This window comes from Herpailurus yagouaroundi, unplaced genomic scaffold, assembly GCF_014898765.1.
Source record: "Herpailurus yagouaroundi ecotype Mexico unplaced genomic scaffold, PumYag 249, whole genome shotgun sequence".
Taxonomy (NCBI): Eukaryota; Metazoa; Chordata; class Mammalia; order Carnivora; family Felidae; genus Herpailurus; species Herpailurus yagouaroundi.
Window position 1 is genome coordinate 927,910 of NW_024412466.1, and position 10,803 is coordinate 938,712.

Below are 10,803 nucleotides of genomic sequence, written 5' to 3' on the forward strand. Positions count from 1 at the left end.
CGGGCATCTCCTCAAGGTCCTAGACGGGCAGAAGTTAGGCTGCCACTCAGATGTGTGTGTGTGTGTGTGGGGGGGGGGGGGTTGGTGCTGAGGAAGCGTGAGAGATGATGTGCCAGGAAGGCAGATGAGCACGAGGGCAGCTTCTGGAGAATCCGAGACCTGGAAAAAATGGCCGGAAAGGCAGGGGGAGTTATGAAGAATGGAAGCTGCAGCCCAGAGGGTTCTAAGAAGTGAGGGGCAGGCTGCACCAGGCCCCCGCGCTCGTCCCTGGGAGGCGAGGGGCCCCTGTGGCCAGTCTGGAGTGTGCATGGTTGAGCTCAGGCAGTTACCGTGCAGCTCTGCGCTGTCCTCGGATGCCAGGCCTGGCTGGAGCCTGGAGGAGCAGCTGCTGCCCCCTTGTCAGCCTGTTTGTGCCGCAGCGGGACAGCCTCTTCTCCTGGCTGTGCCTAGCGGGTGGCATCTCATACTCTCCTCTTGTCCCTGAGCCTGGTGGGGGGTGTGATTATACACGGCTTCCCCTGTGGTTGCCTTCCCAACGACACAGCCCCCTGCCTGGTCACCTTCACCCTCACAGCCGTGGACAGTGCAGCCCTGGCTCCCAGGAGGAGGGTCCTGCTGCCTCGCTGGGCCACCTGAGGGGAGTGCTCCCCTGCTGCCGAGACCCCACGTGCTTGCCATCTTGGCTGAGCATGTGGCCTGCTTGTGCACCTGTCCATGTACACGTGTGTGTGCTGGAGCTCACACCTGTGCACATTCCTCTGTGTGTCTGACACAGTCCTGCCCTCACCATCTAGCACATCCCGACTGTCAACATCATCTCTGTTCCGGGGTGAGCTTGACTTGGGCTTTCCCTGAGGAGGGCAAGTTCAGGACGTTTCTGCAGTCATCATGGGTGTGTGCAAATATGCCACAGTGCTTCCGACAGGTGTCAGGTGCCCTGCTACCCTCCTCTGTTCTCTGGGAGGAGTGCTCCAGGGGGAGGCAGGCCTATTCAGTGTGTCTGCCTTAGCTTCTGCTCAGACTTCCTCTTCTCCGGGCCCAGGCCTGGGCCGTGGTGGTGCCTGGGGGTGTAGACGCCTACCCTGCTCTGGCTGCTGCCCCCTGAGGACCTGGAAGTCCCACTGGCCTGCTCATTCCTGTTGTCCGCCAGGGCCAACACTGGGCTTTGCCATCTAGGAGGGGCCGGAGAATGACTCTTCCTGGCCCCAGGCTGGGCTTCCGGGCGGTGGGGTCAGGGGGATCCCCTGCATCCACAGAACATATCTTGGTGTCAGGATTTCTGGGACCACATGAAATGGGGGTGCCCAGCAGCGTTGGTGGTCTGGGCACCAGCTGTGTTAGTGCAGGGGTGAGCTTGAGCTTGAAGTTCTCGCCGTCTCTTCGGGTCGTGCTGTGGGTGAGAACACACCAAGGAGGCGATGTCCTCGGGGCCCTGTCTCCATGCAGAGACACCCTGTGAGATGTTGGACCAACTGCCCTTATTCAGGAATCGTCTTTCCCTGGGAGGTGGAGCAGGTGGAGGCCTGTGTTAGGCTGTGGGGGCATTTCCTGGACTGGCTCTCCTTCCTTTACATTCCCACAAATGTATTACAGTATTACATTCTTTTCAAAGTGGAAATAAACTCTATGAAGTCTGTTTGTAGAACACCTGTCCTCTCTGCCCAGAGGGCTGTAAACCAGGATGGAGCCCGCGGCTTGAAGAAGGACCTCGATAGGGGTGTTCTGTGGTAGATGGAGCTTCGCCTCCTCTCTGGGGCCTGAAGCTTGAAGACCTCTTCGCTGTGGTGGGAAATCTGCAGGCAGCTAACAGGGGTTTTAATTTTTGCCATTTTGGGGCCTCTAGGATAAGATTTAGGGATGTTTTGGGCCACAGTGGGAACACTAGCTTCCATGGAAGCCAGGTGGGCCTGGGGTTGGGTTTGGGGGAAGTAACAGTGGTCTCAGCAGTGTAAGTGGAGGACGTGGAGGCCTCGGTTTCCCTCCACGGGCTCATGGGCTCAGCCCGGAGCTTTTCATCTAGATCCTAGAAGCAGAGCATGTTGGTTTTGCCCAGTGACATGGGGTCGGGGCCAGAGGGTCTGCCCAGAAGTCCACTCCCCTTCCCACGGAGGGGGGCAGAGGCAGGGCAGGATATCTACACCTGTGTCAGAGAGCCATGGGGGTCCTTCCCACAAACTTGGTGGGGGAGGGGATACCATCAGGCATTGTAAGTGGCTGCCATGTGTTGGGGGACACAAGGAGGGACTTCCCACAGCCACGGCTAGGGACAGGTAGACAGATGTGATCCGACGGGTCCTGGCAGGAAAGCTCAGAGGCTGTGAGGTAGCTATGCCTGACCCTCGCCCGGTGACAGTTCCTGTGGGTGATGCTGAGCCAGGACCTAGGCTCAGGGTGCAGAGTCCTGCCCCTTGACCTTGCCCACAGTTGTGGGGCAGAGGCTGGCTTTGTTCAGGCGAGACAGGTGCCCCTGAGGTGTGGGGGCAGCAGGTGGGAGGAAAGGAGGGCTGGGCTTGCGTTTTGGCAGAGCCAAGTCTAAGACACCGTGGGACACGTGTGCAGGCAGCAGCTGGGTCCTTGTGGCTTGAGCTCGTGTATGGCGTCGGGGTGCAGGCGCAGGGCTGGGATCACCAGCTGTGAGCACCCTGGGACTGGCCCACGGCAAGGGGGTGCTGAGGCAGGAATCCTGTGGAACACGGCCCGGAGCAGCAGGTACAGGCCGCCAGAGGGCTTGCGTGGGATTGGTGCTCGCTGCTGGAGCCTGGATGGATTGTGCTCACGCAGGGGCTGCTGCCTGGCCCACCAGTTCAGAGGGCAGCAAGGACTCCTAGACCACGGAAGGAAGAGCTCCAAGGCCAGCTGCACACCTCTGTCTGTTCAAACAGGATGAAGAGGAGATGGAAGAAGCAGCCAATCAGAAGCTTGCTCTGCAAAAGGCCAAAGAAGTGGCTGAAGTGAGCCCCATGTCTGCCGCAAACATCTCTATTGCTGCTGCGTAAGGCTCTTGGGGGTGGACTGCAGGGTGGTGGGGGCTGCTGCAGAGTCTCTTGGCTGGGCCCCCAGCAGGGCACTCCTTCCAGGGGCTTCCTTGGAGCACCTTGTGTTGGCTGGAGCTTTTTGGGACACAGCCTCCCCCAGGAGCTGTGATGAGAGGGAACGGCTCCCCTCCTGCAGGAATCTGTGAGCAGAGGGTTCATCAGGAAGAGCCTCCATGGCTTCTCCCAGTTTGAGTTGGAGGAAGGTGTGACGATGCATGGTCCTCCCATCATGGGTGGGATCGGCTCTGATTAGCCCCTTGAGAGTCTTGGGTGGCTCCAGAGCTCCTAGCTGGGGCAAAGACTGTGAGTCAGGGGTAAGGTATTGATATATCTATTTTATAATTTTCTTAAAGTTTGTTCATTTAGAGAGAGAGAGAGAGAGAGAGAGAGAGAGAGAGAGAGAGAGAGCAGGGAGGGAGAGAGAATCCCAACCAGGCTCCGTGAACTCATGAACCGTGAGATCACGACCTGAGCTGAAACTGAGTCAGATGTTTAACCAACTGAGCCACCCAGTCGCCCCTCCATACGTCTGTTTTCTGCACAGCCTTTTAGGAATGTATTTTGTGAACCGAAAGACTCTAGGTGGTATTTCAGCAGCCCAAGAGACTTAATGCAGTTTCCTAAATTGTCTTTGAGGTTTCTGTGTTGGGACAGAGGTCAAGGGGAAGCCTTGCTGATGAGAAAAGGTGAAGGCGGGGTTGAAGCTTCCTTGGGGAGGCTGGTCATCCCGAGGTTCAGCTGAGCTTGAAGGAACATTGCAGAACCACATCTGGAGGTCTTAGGGCCTTCAGAGTTGGGACAGCCTAGGGCCAAAGGCTGCAGCGTGCTGAGGGAGGTCACCGCCGGGGGAAGAGAGGGATGGGAAGGGGGAAGGAAGGTCTGGCCTGCTGTCAGCGTGGCCATGAGAGAGCACAGAGAAGCTCTGTCTTTGTGGGGAGCTCGCTCTCTGAGCCAGGCTGAGTCTGTCTGGAGCTGCTGGCTTGTCTTCAGTGCCACCCTACCCCACCCTACCAAACACCTCCCATTTCCCATGTGGACCCACCTGGTGGGCACCAGGAACAGCCACAGGTACATCTGTGGTGACACATGCATTTGGGCTGCTGAGTGTATGTGCCGGCATGTGGATATGTTTGCTGGGAGTGTGGGTGTGCAGGTGTGCGGGAACGCGTGTGTCTGCTTGTGCGTGAGTGTGTATCATAGCAGCCCCGTTCTTGTTCAGCAGTCCCAAGAGTGACGACCTGTTTTCTAGGAAGGCCTTTGCAGAGGACCTGCCCCTAAGCCAAGCAGGAAGCACTGGCCTCTGGGGGAGAAGAAGCCAGAGGAGATCACAGGCCCCTGGGGGGCCCAGGCAGGGGTGCAGGGGGCCTGCGGGGAGCCAGGCAAGACACAGCAGTTATTTCTCAGACAGCTGCTGGGGTGCTCAGGGTTTAGTTGCCTCTGTTTTGTTGTTTGGCTGGTTCAGTGACTTGGTCGGCTTGGTCCTGGGCTTGCTTTGAGGAGGTTGTGGTGACCTGGCAGACGGCCCCTTCTCCTGAGCTTTGTAAACTACTGGTGGTCTGCCTTAGCAAGGGCGGCAGATGAGCCTTTGACTTCTTCATGGGCCTTGTGGGTTTCAGTTCAGCGTTCGCCCTCTCTGCTGGCTCTGGAGGTGAGTGCGCTGTCCCGTGGGCCTGATGCCTGTCAGAGCTGCCTCTTCCCTGGGGGCATGTGACTGGGCACCCGTTCCCACCAGGGCCGAGATCTCAGAGAGGCAAGTGCCGGGGCCCTCAGCACCACCACACAGAGCATGTCAGGCCACCAAGAAAGGTCTGGATGCTCTTCCTCTGCCCCTGTCCTCATCTGGGGATACTGCTATGTAAGAACAAGGCTGCAGACTGGTAACCCCGGGCCGGGGTGTAACACCGGCTGCTGGCCCCATCTCCACTGTGGTGCTTCTTTTTTCTCCTGGGCGGGGTTCCTGGGGTTGCACAGGTATTCTGCCTCACAGCAGGTCCTGAGCTCCGTGTCAGCTTGTCAGCCAGGCACGTGTGTCCCCCTGCTTGGGCTGTAGGTCCCGCGGGTTCTCCTGGGATGTGGCTTTGGCTTGCTGTCCTCTGCAGCATGTCCTGGTCTGCTGTTGCTGGACACGGCGGTCAGTCTGACGTGATCACTGAAGATCCCACACACTGGGCGGGGTCTGAACTCCCGGGTGTGTGAATGTCTGCTCTCCTCTTTGTGTGGAGACCACTGAGCCCTGGAAGCTGTGGCTCAGAGCCCCGGTGTCTGTCTGTCCTCTGTCCGCTGGCCCCCCTCCCAACTGTTTCTGTTCTCCTGGTGAGTTGTGTTGGGTAGACGGGCAATGCCTGCTTCTTCCCCACCGCTGGGGTGGGGTTAGAGTGAAGCGCCCGAGTGACACTCGCCGTGACACTCCCTGCAGCCGTGCCGTGTGGTCTGTGCAGGGGGAGGACTGGTCCAGATGTTCTCTGTGACGCCTCGATGCTGGGTGGCCCTTCATGTCCTTGGTGTTTGAGAGGCTCTCCTGGGCCTTGTGCAGCCTCACACAGAGCCTGAGGGGAGAGGGTTCCACGCCTCCTCAGAGGGGCGTCCCTGTCCCTTGGAGTTGGGCTACAGCCCCAGGTGACAGCCACTTCAGGCCCCTGGGAGGGAAGGGACGGTAAGGGTGACATGGCCCTCCTGGTTCTCTGTACTTTGTCACCCTTCTCCTCACCTGGACTTCTGAATGCTGGTATACACACTCACTCACACAGTTCACTTACCTCATCGGGGTCACAGCCCCCTGACGCTCACTGTCATGCCTGTTCGTGCTCATACGTGTTCATACTCACCTGGTTGGTCACTCACACGTGTTCACACTCACATACGCACACATGCTCACTCATAACCCCACACTCATTCACACACTCTCGTATACTCACACACCATCCACGCACTCACGTTCAGTCATACACTGATTTGCACACTCACACACACACGTTTGCACCCAGGACCTGCAGGCGAGTGAGTTGCTCTGGGCTCCTCACAAATGTGTGTAGACTCGGCCTTGAGAAGGAGTTGCTGGGAAGCCACCTGGGGAACTGCCTTAAAGGGGAATGATTGTGGAGATCTTTGGTTTCTCTCTGTTGGTTTTGGAAAAGCTTCCAGAAAGTCCCTGGGAAATGGCTGGAGCTATACCCAAAGGAAGTGGGTTGGTCATGTAGCCTGTTAGCCCCTGGGAAGGGTCGTGGTGAGCTGGAGGCATGTAGTTTAGAGCCTGGGGAGCCGATGGGGTCAGGTGGGCTGGGACAGAGCCAGCTGGTCAGGCAGCAGGGCCCAGGTGAAGCGGCAAGGGGCCGGTGTCCCGTGCTGGCTGGCTTTGCTCCCATCTTGAAGGCAAGGCGAATGCCTAGGTCATCCCACCGCAGCCCCGTGGGCGTGGGACACCAAGAGGCAGGGGAGGGCCATTTGGAACTTTGGACAAGTGGTGCTGGCTCTCTCCAAGCCGGCTGCCCTTCTAGGGGCCTAGTGTGCTGGGCCGTAGCGGATGGGCAGCAGGACCCCGGCTTCTCTTCTTCCAGCCGTGGTGGGTGTGCTGTGTTCTTTTTTAGCGCCACTTTTCTGCCGGACGCTCTTTCTTTCTCAACTTCTCTTTTCCCCCGAGGTCTCGGCCGGTGCCCATTCTGATGGAAGCGTCCCTGGCCTCCTGCCCAGATTTACACTGCAGCCTGCGCCCTGACCTGACGTGGCTTAAACATGTTCTTGTCCTTTAGAGCCCTCTCTGGTTTTCTCACTTTTGTTTGTTTTGTCTTTTGCATGTGCAGTTTTGTAAAGCACACGCGAGGTGCTGCATCTCACAGCTCATCTGTCTCCAGCATAAACTCACCGTGAGTCGCTCTGCTACGATCCCCGTCTGTGGCTTCGTGACAGCTACATGCGAACACCTCCCTCCACCCCTAACTGCTTTTCCACCTCAAATCACTTGCTTCAGGGGCAGCTCCGGGAAAGCCTTCTGCAGCTGGCGGGGGACAGTGGGCATGCTTCCCGACGTCCCTGAGTCCTGTTCACGGGCATCAGCCTCTCTGAGCTCGGCCCCTCTCCTCTCCCTCCTGGTCGTCTTGTCTGCTGTCTGTCCATGTGCTGTCTCTCTGGTGTCTTCAGCACCTTCGCTTCTCCTGAGGTGACCACCGCTGGGCACCAGTGGGTGCTGTCTCCTTACGGTTCCCGTGACGGAGAGCGTTCATTAGGACTCACAGAGGACATTCACGGGGTCCTCCTTACCCACTCCTTTTTCACTTGGGAGGGGGTGTACCTATGACCTTTAGGAAGCTGTGCCAGCAAGATCAGAGCTGCTGTCTCATGTTAGATCAGCCAGAGCCCGAGATAGAGCCATAGAAACCTCAGTGTGGCCCGCCTGGAGGTGACGCCAGTCTGGCGGGAGAAGTTGTCCTGGGAGGCTTGCCCCCAGGGGCTTCCTCCCAAGGGTCAGACCAACCCCTGCAGGTGAGAAGTCCCCGGAGTGCCTGGGTGTAGTCAGTAGGTAGCCGGGTGCCTGCTTTGTGTTCTGGTGCTGTGGGAGCCCTTGCTGTCACTGAGACACCTGCCCCCTACTCAGCCAGCACAGAGCCAGGTTCAGCTTGCCCGCAAGCACTTGGAGCTGCTGGCTGTTGGGGCCTGATGTCTTACAGGGTAAGAAAGCTGGATCCTGGATGAGTGATTCACAGGGTGGAGTAAAATGTGCACATAGGTATTGACGGTGTCACAGTCGGGGCTGCTTCACGTTATCAGCGGCTGTGGGTAACTGGCTCTCTCAGCCCAGAGACTTCAAAGCAGGGCCATACCAGTGAGGCTTCTTTTGGGGTCCTACAGGCGTCTGCAGTGCCTGGGTCAGGTGTGGCTGAATAGGGCTACCAGCAAGCTGGGGTCGAGACATCACGGGAGCAGCTCCCCCATGTGACTCCTCAAAGAGCCTTTTTAGACGAGAGCTTTGCCTGGATCATTGTCACCTGTGTGTCAGACGGTTGGCCTGGCTCTTGCTCTCATGTTCTTGCTACTTGCGAAGTCGGTGGGGAGGTGCAGAGACCAGTGGTGGCCAGACTGAGCAAGGACAGGGCAGCAGCCAGGTGGGTGCTGGCTGACTCAGACAGCAACAGGGAGGAGAGGCCTGGCACGCAGACTCAGAGACACATCCAGAGAGGAAGTCAGCAGCATCACTGGTAGGTGGTTGCAGACAGTTTCAGGCGGCACTAGGGCCCAGAGAGGCAGAGAGACCCAGCAGGAGCAGGGCCCCAGAGGGGCCACGTGGCACAAGTGTTCAGTGTCTTGCTCCCCTGGGAAGGTATGAGAGGAGAGGAGTCTGCCAGCCCCGTGGCACCCTCCAGTCTCGCGGGTTAGCTGGTTGCTGGCAGAGGAGGAGCTGCAGCCCAGGGTGGGCCTGAGGGCACAGCCATGTCATCACCAGCTCATCCTCACCGGAGCTCCCGGCCACTCCGAGTCGGAACATTGTTCCCACTGTCTCTACTGCCTGTCTGTTCTGACAGAACTCACCTCCCCGCCCCTCACCGTCTTGGGCTGTGTCTAACACTAACCCTGCTGCTGCTGTGCTGTCGGCCCTCGTGGGCTCTTATGTCTGAGGAGTGGCCCTCAAGGCTGTCATCCCTTTCACGTGGTTCAGCATTGTTCAGAGTTGGGTCCTTTGTTTCGGTGCCAGCCTGGGATGGGGTAGGTCCCCGGTGGCTTTAGCCTGAAGCCAGAGAAACAGAGGGTGGTCGTGTTGCAAGGCGTCCCCAGGAGTAGGGCTGCATGGCTTTGGTGTGTCAGAGGAGGCAGCTCAGGGCCTGGGGTGGCAGTTGAAGCTGTGGGGTAGCAGATGGCCAGAGAGGCTAACAGTTGTCCACCCTGTGTTGCCCTGGCCTGTCTGCCACATGGGCTCCCGGGTGAGGCACAGACGGTGTACTCTTCTGCCTTCACACTTTTGAGGCCCTGCCCTGGAAATGGCTCCCCACACTGGAGCCCGGACCTCACTTCAAAGGGACAGGGTTAAGCACCATATGCTTTGTGCAGGCCAGCTGCAGGGACTGGGCTTCCCCCACCCGGCCACCTCTGTCTTTGCAGGTCAGCATGGTGCTCAGTGGCCCAGGGCCCTGGAGCTGGTGGCAGGGTTGGCCTGGGGCCCCTCAGGCTGTCACTCCAGGCTGTGCTGTCAGTACAGTTGGGGTCTGGCCAAGGCCTCATATCTTTAGATACCTTTTCTTCTGTGTTGCCTTTGCATGCATCTGATCCTGGCTCCGTCAGTGGCTCACCGTGGGGCCCTCTGTGAGTCGCAGCCTCTAGGCTCAGTGTCTTCATCTGTGAAATGGGGACAAGAGCAGCACCTGATTCCTAAAGGTGGTTTTGGGGGTCGGATGAGGTGGGCATTGCAGCCGGTAGCACAGTGTGGCCCTTGAACAATACAGGTGCCACAGCCGGCATTGTTCTTACGCTGCCACCACCACCACCGTGGTGGGTCCAGAAACCTCCAGAGGCTGAAGGAGGAGCGTCTGGCCTCAGCAGAGGTTTCTGCTTGGCTGAGGTGGGACTGGAGCCGCCTGCATTGGAACCCTTATTCAGCAAAGACCCCAGAATGCAAAGGGCTTCCCATGTATCCTGGGCTGTGGAGCCCCACATGTAACCATGTGGGTGAGGCTGGAGGGTGGTCGAGGCCTTTGGTAGCCTGTGCAGTGGGGGCTGAGCCTGGAGCACAGGTCATTCCTGGTGCGGGAGGGCTCCTCCCTGTGCCGGTGGATGAAGGGGGCTCCCTGTGGAGCCAGGAGAAAGGAGGGCATTGAGGAGCATGGGAGGAAGCATCTCCAGCCCTCGACCTGAGTGCTGGGCTCCTGGGAGCAAATGGCCGCTGAGCCCAGTGGCAGCTGCCCAGATGGGGCTGACCACCTTAGGGAGCAGTCACAGCTTTACTCTTCACTCCTGTTAGGGCCAGCTGCCCCTGGGCAGCTCTGCTGTATGCTTCAGCGAGGCCCGTGCCCCAGGGCTGCTGCAGGTGGCTCCCTGCCTCCTGCCTCTTCCTCAGTCCTGCCCCATTTGGACGCTGCCCCCCACCTCTCCCCATTTTGGTCTTCCTGGCCAGCAGCCCACCTGCCCTGGAAGCCTGTCTGCCACCTCATGCTGGTTCTTATCATTCCCACTGCCTTGCATCCCGTGGCCAAGGGCCCCTGTGCACCTGCTCAAGGGTGGCTTTGAGCCCCCACCTGGGACACCCCCCCCCCCCCCCCGTCAGTCTTTGGGCTCACGATGGGGCGAGGCCGGCGCTGAATTCTTGTTACCCTGGGTATCCCCCACCTGCTCTGCACCGACTGCCAGGGGTCTTGAGGGCTCCTGCCACCCCTCCTCCCTGCGTCCACTCTGCCATCCCTCCATTGCTACGACCATCTGTGGCTTCCCCTGCGAGGCAGAGAGGTGGGGGGGGCGGGGGGCGGGGCGGACGCTCACTGCCGGTCTCCCCACAGCAGGCCGCAGAACTCGGCCAAAGCACGCTCGGTCTGGGAGCAGAGGGCCAGCCAGCTGCGGCTGCAGAACCTGCGGGCCAGCTGCGAGGCGCTGTACAGCGAGATGGACCCCGAGGAGCGGCTGCGCTACGCCACCACGCGCCACCTGCGGCCGGACATGAAGACGCACCTGGACCGGCCGCTCGTGGTGGAGCTGGGCCGCGACGGGCCGCGGGGCCCCCCGGGGGGCAAGGCCCGGCCCGAGGGCGCAGAGGCCGGCGAGGGCACGGACCCACCCCGCAGGCACCACCGGC

General features: G+C 59.5%; 1 protein-coding gene across 1 annotated transcript in view; it reads left to right on the forward strand.

Moving 5' to 3' along the window:
* Positions 1–10,803, forward strand: part of CACNA1B (calcium voltage-gated channel subunit alpha1 B) — a 198,695-nt gene that overhangs the window by 94,596 nt on the left and 93,296 nt on the right. The window contains exons 20-22 of the mRNA XM_040460282.1: positions 2,883–2,992; positions 6,833–6,895; positions 10,511–10,801. Coding sequence (XP_040316216.1) covers positions 2,883–2,992; positions 6,833–6,895; positions 10,511–10,801 — 464 coding nt within the window. The remainder of the gene's footprint in view (positions 1–2,882; positions 2,993–6,832; positions 6,896–10,510; positions 10,802–10,803) is intronic.